The sequence below is a fragment of the Plectrocnemia conspersa genome, unplaced genomic scaffold (genome assembly GCF_051122295.1).
Source record: "Plectrocnemia conspersa isolate PC_06_02 unplaced genomic scaffold, ASM5112229v1 ptg000002l, whole genome shotgun sequence".
NCBI lineage: Eukaryota > Metazoa > Arthropoda > Insecta > Trichoptera > Polycentropodidae > Plectrocnemia > Plectrocnemia conspersa.
The window spans coordinates 4,988,371-5,002,985 of NW_028277166.1; the positions used below are offsets into that span (position 1 = coordinate 4,988,371).

Here is a 14,615-nt window from a genome sequence, read left to right on the forward strand (position 1 = left end):
TTCAGGTTGTGTTTCGTACTCTAAATTAAAATTATGGATTTTTAAGGTAGCAAAAGTATTTATATTTGGTTATTGTAGTAATCTATAGAAAAAACTAATAAATAAAAGTATAGTTGTGTATATTTAAAATATGTTTAGTATTTTTTCATATTTTTTTCGTATTGTTATTTTCATTTTTTTCTAAGCTTTTTATAAAAAACACCCGTTAACCAAAATTAAAGCTTTGACAAAATAAATATTGTATTCATTTAAGGCTACGTTTTAAACTTAAAATTTAAAGATGAATCCTTAAGTTAGCAAAAGTGAAATTGTATATATATATTTTTACCAAAAATATGCTAATTATTTTTTTTGGTTGTTGTAGTAAAAAAATTAGAGAAAAAACTTAAGTATAATTTTTATGTATGTTACCAATATTTAATTATAGATTTTTTATAGAATTAAAAAAAAAACGCATTAAAAGTTCAGTATTTTTTTAATATTTTTTTTTATAGTCAATTTGTAATTAAAATTAATTACGTTATTTTTCTCAAATATCGTTGTTAATTTTAGTCAAATATCGTAGTTAACTTTAAAAAAAAAGGTTTAGGGTTTAATTTTATAATCTTTGTTAAATTGCTGTACAATGTTTAATGAAATTTCTAGATTTTAAGAATAACTAATCGTTTTTTAAACTGTGATTTGTGCGTTGATTGCATACTAGTAATTAGTTTACTTCTAGCTAATCTAGATAATATTCTCAGTGCAAAATTGTTGTACAGTGTTTAATCTAATTTCTAGATTTTAAGAATAACCAATCGTTTTTTTAAACAGTGACTTTAAAACATAATTTCTCAAAACTGAAAAAATAAATATGTTTGCTCAAAAAAATTCAAAAGTAATGCTTGAGCAAACAACTTTATTTATCAGTATTATAAACAATTTAAGGAACGCTGCGTCTGGGAGTAATTATATTATTTCAATTAAATAAAATTTAATTTATTATATTTACATATAATTCCTAATAATACGCAGTATAAACAAATTATTAAATAGCATTACTAGCTGTTAGTGACTTGCTGCTTCGTCACCGTAGCAAAAATTAACTATAAGTGTTTTTTTTTAAATTTGGGATAAATGATAGGAAATGTGAATAATATGATTGATCAAAATTAAATAATAAAGCTTTGTATATATGTACATAAACAATACAGTAAACCTTCAAAACATCATTATTTGTATAAAGTTACATTTTAAAGGTTTATTGTATTTTTTTACTTCAATATGCTTATCTAATATTAAATGTTGATCAATTTGAAACTATACCTCGTCTTTCTCGGTCATTCCGTTGGGTATCGGGGGAGATGGCGGAGGATCTTGAACTTGATTTCCATTTCCTTGCTTTTCAGAATTTGGAGGAGCATCTTTGCCACCGGGTTCAGCAAAACGGACTTTGGTTGCAGTTTTGACTTCATTGTGATGATGATCGACGATAGCTTGGACCTACACATACATGGAACATTAACAAAGACCCTTAAACTTTGGATGTAAAAATGTATATCGATAATTTTTATTTTTTTATTTGGAACCAAAAAAAGTAACTGAACTTCAAAACGGACAATAAAACATTCAAGCATTGTACACATGATGAATGATATCGCACATTTAGATGGAAAGTAGAAGTATAGGTTCATGAATGATTCTTATTAAGAAAGTATTGTGTGATGTTTGTTGTAATGATACATTGATAGGAATATGCATTTATGATTATCGGCAATCAAATCATAATAGGTTTAAATTATAATCATTAAACAATGATGATGAGGGGCTCGAAGTGATGCTCAACATTTTGTTTCTACTTTGCATTTTACCAGTGGCAACTTTTCTTCGGAGTTCGACTCGTTGAAGTCCACGAGAGATTGCATCTGCCGCACAACAATGTCCGCCATCACACAAAGAAAGAATGCAAGATAGAAATATATGTATTTATATATTTTAAAACATATGTGTATATAATAATATTAAAAACTGTGTCGATCGTATACATATTCCTGTTATGGGTCATTTTTTTATGACCCACTGTGTACAATTTAATGTGATTTGTATTATATAATTATATATTATCATTTGTAATACAAGTATGATTATTTACAATAATTTTGATCCAAAGCGATAGTCACATCAATTTACATGCCAGAACAGTTCAGAAGTTACATAGATAGTTGTCATAGAAGCACATCTATTTATTATTATCAAGTGATCATACCACATTAATAGCAGTGCAAATGAACATTATGGACATAATACATTATATTACTATTGTTTCATTAAAAATCTTCTTAATAATCTTTCCTCCACCATTAAAATTTATAAATTATATAAAAATAATACTGACCACTCCGAGAGATTCTTTCTTGTTCAGACGAAGCTCCCTAAGCATCTGATTACGTTGCTCCATCATCAAAGTTCGCTCATATGTATAAGCAGATATGTCACTGTCCATCTAAATATATAATATTTATATTATTACTGTCTGTTCACGTATAATAATTAAGTCATAAACAGTACCATTTCAACGACTTCAACTTCGGCCTCGATACGCAAGTGATACAAGAACATCTTCAAATCCTTCTTCATCTGAATCGAATTGTCTTCCATCTGAGCTACTGTAAAGATGCGCATCTTGCAGTTCTTCCACGTGCGATGTTGCTTCAGTAAGAATGGAAGTAACATCAGAAGACCACCATCATGTACGATCCACCAGACATCAATGTTTCCAACGACCTATTGAAAAGATAATAAATTGTTTAATCTCTAAACTGCTGCATTTTAAAATAAAAAAATCTCACCTTTTCAGAAGAATCCGGGAAGAAATTAATTCCTTTAGGTACCAAGAGAGCCATCCTAGCAGCGGTCACGTGACGCACAGTTTGAAGGAATACGCGCCAAGTTTTCTCGTCTTCAGATTGACGCCAACCATACGGCCAGCCCAAAATAACAGTATTTGGCTTCATACCACCCAAACCAGTAGTTTGAACCCTATTACCAAATTAAGAGTTATTTTTTACATACTAAATATGATTAAAACATTAATTATAATTAATAAGCTTACAAATGACTAAGCCCGTCGGTGATGTTGCGCGACACTAAGATATCGACAAAGCCTTTGACACGCTCTTCATCCATGGTCTTTCTCAAGTGCTGTTTAGCTGCAAGAGCTTCGCCGGCAGATCGAGTGTAATCACCGCCAATTACAGATACGCAGATAGTCAATCCTTTGCCTTAAATATAAATAATTATAGTTAGTCTTAATATGAATGATCATTGAAGTTATTGTTAAAATACTTACCAGCTTTCAATTGAGAAGCAAAAGCGAAGAGTTTTCGATACTTCGGAACAAGATCGCCAGTGGGCTTGGCTAGGATCAGGATCTGAGGTCTCCAGTTCTTGGTGTGAGGAGGTCCTTCTTCTAAGCGCAGCAAGGAATATCTTGCAGCTGATAAGGCCAAACCTCTGATTCCATCTCCCCATTCTTTCTCAGCTCTGTAAAAATAATTTTGTGTTGAAATGTTCTCAATAAAATGTATAATAAACTTGCTAACAAAGAGTAAAACAATTTATGATACGCATAACCATGAATAAATATTTTTGGCAATAAAATTGCACGAAACACGAACAGTGTACAGAACCACACCAATTGTATAAAGGAAAGAATGAAAAATTATAAAACCAGTAGATATAATTTATATATGTACATGAACTTACCAAATTTGGTGGGTAACATTTGGACTCAAAAAGCAAGCAAATAAGTTGTTATTTTAAACATTTTTAATTTTTGATCAACAATCAGATCATAAAGCTTATTTTAATTTGATTTCATTATTAAAATTGCCGCAAATTCTCATTTATCTCTAACTACGGTTTTTATTTTTTACATCAAGATCGTCTATAATTATTGCGATTAACTTGTTAAAAGGACCGTTTTAACGGTATCTTATAAAAATATGGACCTTACTTGAACCAAAGATAAAGGTTGATATTGAATGCAAAGGAATGCGGTGTGAACAGGTAGTAAGCATCCCCTGATTACACATTTTATAGAATGACGATGTTGAAAATTTTAGCTGATTTCGAATCTGTTTAAGTCAAGTGAAAATAAAGCGACTCCAAGTATTAAATAATGCAAAATAGTTTGGTTTCGCACCGAATCATCGACACATCTTGAGGAATTTCAAATATGGGTACCGGAACGTCTCGATAATCCTCTTTTGATATGCGTTAGGACTAAGACATCCACACTATGGTTGTCGTCATCTGCTCTTTAATACGCTGGCATTGCACATTGATTTGACGAGCTGACAGCAATGACATTAATGTCTGGTTTCTTTAATTATATAATTTCACTTTAATTGCCCGTTGAAATTTCAAGCTTAGCTCAGAATTATTATTTTCCTATTGTTTTAACCAAAAATTTAAAGCCCCTTCGGCTGTCAATAATAATCGTGAGACAATTGGAAATAACAGCTGCTGCTACTTTACAAAAAATGTGTAATTTATTCTTATTAGAGCGGGTATTTAGATCACCAAGGTAAAGATAAAGCCGTCGGCCGGTTAGAGTAATAGAAAATCGCAAAAAATGTTGGTCATTCAAATACTTTCGATCTTCTAAGAAAGTATTAATGTTTTTAAACATTAGGAAAGGTTTCATATCTGAGTGTCTTCATTTATTACTTAAGCAATTAAGCAAAAATAAGAAGAGTGGAAATGTTACAAATTTGTAAACATTTTTTTGTCATTCCCAGAACTCTATTTAAACCTTCAAAGAAATATGCATATTAAGCATGAAACCGTCTTTACTTTTGCAGCGTTATAAAAAGGTAAGTGGTTGTAAACCTTTAAAAAATAATTGTACAAATTAAATTTTATATAATAAAAAATTCCTTTTAAAATTTCTCGAGAAATCAGAAAATTTCTTGAGAAATCAAGAAATTTTCGAGAAGAAACATAACTTACGCCATTATACACGCTAATATATGTATTGGACAAAAACAAAGAGTCTGTTTCCGCCCCGAATCATCGGCTTTGGTCAGAGGATCGACGACTTTTTATTATTATTTTTATTTTTAAAACATATAAGATATTCTCTATAAGCTGTATTAACGCATTATTAGAGAAGTTTCAATACCAGATATGTACGACCTAGCTCGTTTTAATTATTTAGATTATGAAATCTAGGTAAATCTAATCTGTAAAACTTAAAGAAACATTGGACTGTACTAAATCACTTCCTTGAGGAAATATAGTCAGAACTTGCTCACATAATTACCACAATAACGAGGGTTTAGGCTAACTTGCAACAAGCGAAGCTGTGCCAAATCTCCAAGAGTTCACCTCGATCTTCGATACGACTTAGAGACTACGTGCCGCTTAATACGGCGTTAATAAGTAAGTATATAAGTATATTCATTGATAGTAGTAGTCGAGTAGTGTGATGCGGCAGATAATATTACAGAATTTCCCGAAACTATTCTCGCTCCAATAAAAGCGCAAAATCGGATTATCTCCTCGGTCGTGCTTTTCGGCACATAATCCGGTCATACGTTTTTATTTGCGGTGTGTCCTTGTTGCTCTGGCAACTGCTGTCATCGCAAATTATTCGCACGGACCCATTCGCTTGCGCAATTTTCGGTGTACCACGTCAAACCTGGTTATGTCACCCTTTTGTGAAATATTATACACACACCCAAACCCGCGTATCACACATACAAATATGCATACACGTATACAGCGCTATCTGAAGATAATGGGGCACACTTACGAGGTACGACCGAGTGTATATTTTTAGAAAATCAGGACGCAACAAAAGATTCACGACGACGGAGAGAAAAAAGAATAATCTAATTTGTATATATTAAGTTATACGTATATGCATATGCTACGAATTAGATTATATATATATTTAATAAGATAATCAACATGGAGTTTTGTGGATAAAATTTCATAACATCGTTATTTTAATTAAAATAAGAGTCTGCAAGATGTCGTGTCGGAGTGATGTTAGATTTATTAACAGTTTTTGAAAATAAGCACTATGAATTTTACCTTGTGCCGCATTTTTTTATTTATTTAAAATTACACGAGAAGCTCATTTGTGTGGTATCTAGACAAATGTTTCTCAACGTCCTATTTTATAGACAATTTGAATGATTTGGAGACAATGCGTAAATCATTAATATTTGCTACATTTTTTTGTTAAAAAGGCGCGTCAACACGACGCGTGTAGAAAGCCACCAAACATATTTTTAATCTGCCGATTCTCACAAGAATTAGTTTCTTTTTAAATGATTATTATTGCTGTTTTTAGATTACGAAATAAAAATAAAGATAATTAGAGTAGTTAACAAAAAAACTCAATTTTTATGAAATTTAAATACGTTTTCTTATGCGGTTGTATAAAAAATAGCGGTTGTAAAATATTTCAAAATAATCGTATAAACTGAATTTTAACAAAAATTAATATTTGTTGTTAGTAATTAGAAAAGGGTTCTATAAATAAATTAGGTTCAAAACCGCTGCTCTATTGTAACGTGTTCCACTGTTTTAACACATGAATTCCACATAAATTTCCTAACGGCGTGTGGTATATAAGCATTAGGGCTTTTGAATTTTATATAAAGAAAAGTTAAGCACATGAATAGTTAAGCGTTACCTTTTTCATCTTGAACATATTATAAATAAGTTTAACTATGCGAGAAATTTCATACATAATCTGGAAAATATTAGTTGATATGTAAGCTAGAAAAGATATTTTTTATTATTATTTAATGAATTGCAATTATTTTGTAATATTTTTACGTAACGGCTCAAAATAAACCAATAATTTTCGTATTTTTTTTGTAGAGCTAAAGTGGTGTACTAAAATAAAGGAAAAGCCGCTCGGGGGTGTTTATTACCCGTTGAGAAACACTGGTACATATTTATGTATAATGCGTGTGTGGTAAAGCACTTATCTTCCGCGCAACGTTTTTACCACAATATACAGAGCCACCCCTTATAAATAAATTAGTCCATTCTTGAAAGAGAACTCATAACGAATTCTATGACTATACGAACGTCCATATATAATTTATATAACGAAGTGAACGTCGAACCTTTCTATCCATCCGGCCGTTGAATATAATTTGGCTAGAAGAAGGGAAGAAGAATGAAAAAATACCCACTTTTCTCGGTAATTACAGATTCGAATAGCAGCATCTTAAAAACGTTTTACGTGCCTCTTTGCCTCGGCATAAAATTGAATTATTTATTTTGCCATGATTGTCTTCGCCGAGCTTGATGGTCTTCTTTACGCCAAAATTTGAATAAACGGGAGATGGTTCGTGTTTTTATTGCTTCGAGTCAAAAGTTTTCTATTTTTAACACAAACATCTGTATTTATGTATCCGGGCGGTGTCATTGACGGTCTACTAGCTTTTCTAAATAAGTGCGCAATATTGGGCCTTACTGATACATAGATAAGAGTCGGTGCCAAATAAGGTTAAGTAAAAATTTTTTATATAATAGCCATGGTGATGTATCAAGAAAAACCTGGCAAATCACAATAATCAGATTTGTAAAAATAAATAAATAATATTTCAGTCTGTGCTATGATCTGTATTTGACAATAACAAAGAGTCTAGTTCCACCCCAAATCATCAACATTGATCAAAAGATACGTTAAAATTTTATTTCCTTAAGGTTGTTTGATTTAGAATAATTTTTGCTAGTACTACTTCGCTTTCAAATTAAAATAATAAGCCAAACTTGCACCAAGCAGAGCTACACTGAATCGTCCGAGACGACTATAAGTAGCAGGAGTAATGTAGCGTTTCACTTCAACCGTCTGATCTAGTCCAATTAAACAGTGACTTGAACCCGAAAAGTTTGAATCGTATCATAAAAATCTGGTGGAAATTTAGTGGTATGGAATTTATATGGACTCAAGCAATTAATTAAGAACATCACGGCAAAGCCTAATTATATTAAAAGTACAGTTGAAAGGATTGCTTTATTTTAAAGTAAATAAGTAAAATAATCTGTTAATATTTATTTAATTTGTAGATAAAAATACGATAATTAGAATGACCATTGTTAGGTCTCACATATCCTCTTTTAAAGCTATGCTATTTAAAAATCTACTTAATAGCAAACAAATAAAAACTGTAGGGACATAATGAGTATAATTTTATTAGTTTGCCTCAACATTAATATAGGGTCTGTACACATTGAAAGTTCATTTTTTTTGTTACTATCATAAATAAAGAAAATAATATAACAGTAAATATATAATAAAAGATTACTTACCCCCTGTATTCAATATATTTATAAATGAGAACAGCCATTCCCATAGCAATGAGGGCGTAGAACCAAGACGTCATGAACATGATGGCAATGCACAAAGACAATCCAGCCAGCGACAAAGACCTGAAAAAAAACAAACATACAGAATCACTAGAGCAATAAAAATAATTATGATATACGAACGCGACGTTAGTATCAATAAGGTATCGATATTTATCTCAATGGTTATTACGTGAACGTTGCGACAAATATTCCAATATGTGAAAATATAAAAATAATGCCCTCCAATGTCTCGGATATAACATTGGTTATATCTGTGTAGAATTTTTCTATTATTTTAGATATGTGAGCGTGTAACTACTGTGTAACGTTCCATGAGAAAATGTCATATATCACGAAGAATATGTACTAAAACAGAATTTTGGTATCAGCATTTTTTTTTTAATTAGATTTTGTTTGAAATAGTATATTCATACTTTGTAGCTCACCTTGTGCTATAATTTCCTACATATTTTATATAATATGTCGTTAAGTTAAGTAATGAGAATTTTCCCTGCCGTTAAATGTGATAGCTAAGCATCTCAATATATTCTTATCTTCCTGTTTTATGGTTGCAATATACCCTTATGTAGATTTTTCATCTAATTTATCGACTATATTAGATGAAAAATCTACATACATAAATATTACTATCAGAATACTTCCATTAAGAATATCAGTGAGGATGTGATTTTGTATTATTTTTAAGCTTCACAAGATGTGCTTAAAATTAAGACCAAATAATTATTTGTAAATCATAGTTTGAAAAGCAATGTTTTAAAACATTAGGTCATAATTATCTTTAAGCATTTGTGTATAAATATAAATGTAAATTTTATTTTCCTTTGGCAATATTTTAGATAAGCGTTGACCCGTAAACGAGATTTCAGCAAAATCCGCACCTAAACAAAAACTCCGTCTCTGTCTTTGTTCTGTCGCCTATTCTTCCTGAAGGGGATGACGATTGCCAAAAGGGAGGAACGGAAAAATACCAGTGCCTCACAAACGAGACAAAGAAAATGGATGGAGGGCGGTTGGAAAATTGGTAAAATACTTTGGCAAAGCGTTTTCCTTTCGGAAGTCTGCTAGCGACGGCCCAGGATGCATTTTTCGCCGAGTTAACCGCCGAAGATAAACTTGGAGCTTTTAAGAGCTTTGATAGACCAATATATACTATACTATGTAGTACGTTAAAAAAATAAGTCACAAGTAGAAAGCTTGCTCTTAGCGAGATTCGCTTCCATCTTGTCCCGCTGCGACATGTCGACGCTTTTATTATCATCCCATTATGATTATTTGTATAGTCGTTTACAATTTTTATGGCGCAAATAAACGTTATTTTCAGAGATATTATATTGCCGAACAGGAGTAGGGTAGGGTCGTGTTTAAATGGAACTTTTGGACGAATAAACACAAACAATATAAATTTATTGCGTACACTCTGTAATCTGATGAATCTTGTTCTGGTATTGTGTCGTGAAACGCGTATCTATATTAAAAATCTTTCGAAGCCTTTAGTTTTTTAGGGTGAGATCGTGAATGTAGAAAAGCACGTTTATTTACATGATAATAAAGTGGTCTATAAAATAATACAAAATTTAATAAAGGTTACCTGCGAATTTAAATATAATTTTATGTCAATGTCTGCAGATATATTATCTGAGATCATATTATAAATTAGTTTAAGATATTATTTACTATGTAAAATGGGTGCAACAAAACAATCTCAATCTCAGGTTTTGAGGCTAAAAGGGTGTGTGTTTTCAGACAAAATAGATGCCGGAAAAGCAAATTACAGTTTATTTCATTAAACATATATGGAAATGTAGCTATTGCTATTAGGCTGTAGAGTTCAAATGGAAGGTATTAAATATCGGAGTGTCGAGTTAAATTATTGTCGGCTGAGATCTTTGATTTTTGGCGTCTTTTTCCGTCTACCTCTCTATGCCTCTGTTGTGATTAGGCGTCACATTTTTCTATAATTGGTTCAAGATAGCTCCGGTGAATCGCAGATGAGATTATTGGTGAAATGTGTTACGCCTTGAAAATGAAAATGGCCGCTCCAGTGATCGTTAACAGAGAGGTAGAATAACAAAAGTTATTTGTTTGCATTGTATATATTGTCTATCGCGCGTCCATTAAACAAATATAATTTTTTGAATCTATGGGTGCTTACAAGTGATAGTTTTTAATAATAAAGGAGAGTCCTTGACTTTTAAGTCCTGAGATTTCTATTTTATTGTTAGGCCTTATTTTAGAGTAAGTTCTCATAATTTTTTCAAAATATTTGTTGAAATTAATCTGTTTAATCAGGCGGTTTAATCGCTAAAATATTTTTTATATCTGTGTAAAATATATCTATTTTTTATAATAATATTTTTTTTGTTCATAGATGTTGTTTAATTTATTTTTGGTAGTAAATTTATATAGTAAAAGATTGTATAAAATACAACATTATAATTTTCTTGCATCATAAATAATCTTTCAATAAAATTAAATGAGAAGAAATAATTTAAAATTAACTCTGATTTATAAAAACTGAATTATGTAATACAAAAAAATATTTTTAATATGTAATAAATATAATTAAATATTTTTAAGAACTTTTAATAAATAGTAAATATATTATATAATAGTACTCTACAATTAAATCAATACAAAAACATTTTATTTAAATTTATTATATACGATATGTAAAATTAAGTTTTTAATTGGGGTGTATTACAGAACTATTAATAATTATATTTTAGTAGCTTAATTAATTTGCAACTAATATTTAAAAATCTGCATAATATACACTGCACTGTCGAGGGTGTGCAGCACAAAAATATTTGTGAATGTTTTTACATGTGCGAGTTAAGGTTAGACATAAAGTCAATAATATAATATTCTGCATCCTGCCATATATCATATGACAAGAAATATTTTTTATTCAAAAACATGTAGCACATTTTAATATTGATGCTTGATCTAGATAGATATTATCAAATAATAACGTAAAATATAATTTTCGATAGACAGTGATAAATTGTGGTTTGGATAACAATGACCACAGAAAAATATTTGAGAGGTTCTAATATGTATTATAAAATGTAAAAGTATGATAAATAAATTTAATTGCGAAATGCTGGTCTAACCTAATAAAGCATAACCTAACATAACATAGCATAAAATATTTGTGTGACATTTTATATTTCCCCCCCCAGAATTTTATTATTATTTTAGATATATTTATGCCAAAATATCAACATTAAAAATAATAATATTAAATTGCCTTCACACATTTTAAAAAATTATTAACATAAAATCTCTTCTTTAAAAAAGTAATCATGATATATAAACTTTAGCGCTTAGGATAACTTGTACCTATAAGTTACATTTAACTGTGAATGCAAATATTTTTTAAATAATGAATTAACAGTATTAATATAGCTTGAATAAGTAGATTGTATATCCGTAGATTTAAAATCGCATTTATTATATACTAAGTGAGCGTAAAAGCATTTGAAGATATTTTTTCATGTTCCTTAAAGTACGTCCATACTGGCGTGATCGATTAACTGCTCCCAAAAGCGCCGTTCCGTTTGCTCTTACAAAATGTACTAAAGTAATAATATAACCCGAGTGAGAATATTTTACTGTTAATTAAAAATTGTTTAAAACCGCACAGCGACCGCAAAGAAAAAATATTCACTCTCTCGCCAAGAATTCTTAGCCATCTCTTAGCGTCGAGCGTTTTCTCGAGAGCTTTGCGATAAATTAATTAACCTTGGACCGAGAAGAGAACGAAGAGAAACCGGAAAAAACATAATGAGGCCAAAACGGAGTCCGCATAAAAAAATTGACGATGGACGAAGAATAATGTGGGAGTGGAATTAAAATCCATGTCCCAAACAAACAGCCCCCGAGCTTTTCAACTTTGCAGTATATGAAATATAAGCATATTTTTTATACATTAAAATATAAATGATTAATATATAATATAAATACTGACATGGCACAAGCGAGATTTTTAGCTTTGAAAATAATAGTCACTCTTTAAACTGAAAAATTCTTAATAATAGTATTTTAACAGGTAGTTTTAAATTCATAGCAGATCGAAAATGTAAAAAATATATGTATCAGTATCGGCATGCTGACTGCATGCTCTTATCTCTCACTCACTCTTGTCATTTAATACGCGAGCGATCGAGAGAGAAATTATTTCACCGCTCGCGCCTGATATATATATTTGATCCATCCATTTGATTGAAAGACACCATCGAGATTTCTTTTCTTGCATAAGAAAACACTCGTTTTTATTCGCTTTCGTTTGAAGCGCGCCGCATATATTACAAAGCCCATTTATGGCATTCATACAATGGCAATATTTGAGGGTCTCTTTAAATATGTATATATTATATATTTGTGTAAATATAAACTTACCAATGGTAGTACTTGAAGCGAGGTCTCCAGTTGGGGGTTCTCAGCAGGGTTTGAAGGGCGCAGGCCAAGTTGACAAATCCGTAGCACATCAAGAAGAACATGGAGAGCAGCGGCGCTAAGATGTCGACGTTTCCGAGGAGGATTCCGCATTGGCAGATGCACATGGTTAAGATCAAGGCTCTGGTTGGTTCGCCTCGGCTGGATGAGACGGCAAACGGAGCCAAGAAAGGTATGATCCCATCTTTGGCTATGGCTTGGAGCAGTCGAGGAGCTCCGGTCAACGATTGGAGTCCAGCTCCCAAGGTCGACAGGAAAGATCCAATCAAGATGACCCATTGGTTGGGCCAGGCTATGTTTGCCACCACCAGTTTACCGCCTATAGATTGTCCAAATCTGTGGAAAAAAATAGTATTAAAAAGTGAGCATAAATCGGGATAGTGTAAAAGAAAAATCGTAACAATTTTGAGTTGAGGTATACGATTTTTTCTCTACTCGGATAAGAACGCATTATAATAAAAGGTGGAGCGTATTCTCAAAGGTGTAATACCTTATGTTTGTTGCGAACGATAGGATTATTTTAAAAATTCACGAACGCTCCACGTGTACTCTTTGCATACTATCTTGCAGAAGCATTCCGTATCGCTCGAGGGTAGCACGAAAACAGGATATTTATGCTTAAATATACTTTAAGACAATGTAGACGTTGCTGGCGGGTGAAAACAAGAATAATTTAAGCGGGCGCGTCGTATACATAAATCCAAAACTAAATAATTATGCTTAGGGGTGTGTGTACCTCGTAGGTGGTACATGCATATGTATATGAGATACTTGAGTACAAATATGGAGTTTAATATAAAATGAAATACTGTACTATATGTGCTTAGGTTTTCTTTTCAAATTACGATATTCAGAAAAGGCATACTCGAACAAAGTTTTATCTATTCGTTATAAAATTGAAATTGTTATAAAATATTCACGTTTTAACGAAGTTGTAAAGGGATCCAAAAGGATTGAAAGTGAATAAATAACAATACAATTTAGTTGTTCTACTTTTGCAAACAAATATTATTATTATCACTGTTAATATAACAGGCGTTAAAATTTTATGTATAACAATACTTCTGTTTTTATTATTTGTATTAGTGTTAAATAGATGTTCTCGTGGCTTAATAGAATAAATAAGTCGCATCGCGCAACCCAGCACCTCACACCATTATTGTGCCTCAGAAATATGTTTAGAATCGTTTTTTAAGACACCGATAGTATTTTTCTGCTTTCTATCTACATACATTTCAATCGTAAGAAGCTTCAAGGTATTACGTCGCGCACATCCTTCGCAAAAAGCACAATATTATAATACTCGCGGCTTATTACAATAAATATTCTACACCTAATATATGTATGTATTCAAATTGAGGCAAAGTAAACCATAACACTTAAGAGTGTGTTCATTGGATACGCGAAAATGAGAATTGTTAACGACTACGCACAAAGGTCTTTTGCATTTTTGATGAGCAGCAATACACGTATTGTATTATATATGTACTACATATTTCATTAAATTGAACAACATGTATTTTGCTACAAACAACCGATATAAATATGTGAGTTACAAATCTCGCTTTAGAAAAAACGAGGTGGATTCTTATAATAAAATATGTATTATATAATAATAACATAACTGAAATCAACTCGTAATTTACAAATTAATCTCTAGTAAAAATCTCAATTAATTTCTAGTAAAAACGATTAAAAGTTGTTGGACAGTTTTATTAAATAGAGGCGCTAGCGCGAGAGTTCGTTTCACTGAGATGCACAATCCAATTTGAATG

At 31.2% G+C, this 14,615-nt stretch overlaps 1 protein-coding gene across 10 annotated transcripts in view; it reads right to left on the reverse strand.

Moving 5' to 3' along the window:
• The window catches only part of kcc (solute carrier family 12 member kcc), a 392,353-nt gene that overhangs the window by 10,231 nt on the left and 367,507 nt on the right, over positions 1–14,615 (reverse strand). For 6 of the 10 annotated variants that reach the window (XM_088205009.1, XM_088205004.1, XM_088205002.1 and 3 more), the window contains 9 exons: positions 12,784–13,176; positions 8,323–8,442; positions 3,329–3,522; positions 3,092–3,260; positions 2,829–3,018; positions 2,548–2,763; positions 2,375–2,482; positions 1,851–1,904; positions 1,306–1,482 (listed from right to left, as the gene is read on the reverse strand). In XM_088205009.1, coding sequence (XP_088061135.1) covers positions 1,306–1,482; positions 1,851–1,904; positions 2,375–2,482; positions 2,548–2,763; positions 2,829–3,018; positions 3,092–3,260; positions 3,329–3,522; positions 8,323–8,442; positions 12,784–13,176 — 1,621 coding nt within the window. The remainder of the gene's footprint in view (positions 1–1,305; positions 1,483–1,850; positions 1,905–2,374; positions 2,483–2,547; positions 2,764–2,828; positions 3,019–3,091; positions 3,261–3,328; positions 3,523–8,322; positions 8,443–12,783; positions 13,177–14,615) is intronic. The other 4 variants (XM_088205011.1, XM_088205007.1, XM_088205005.1 and 1 more) reach the window with 1 other exon arrangement.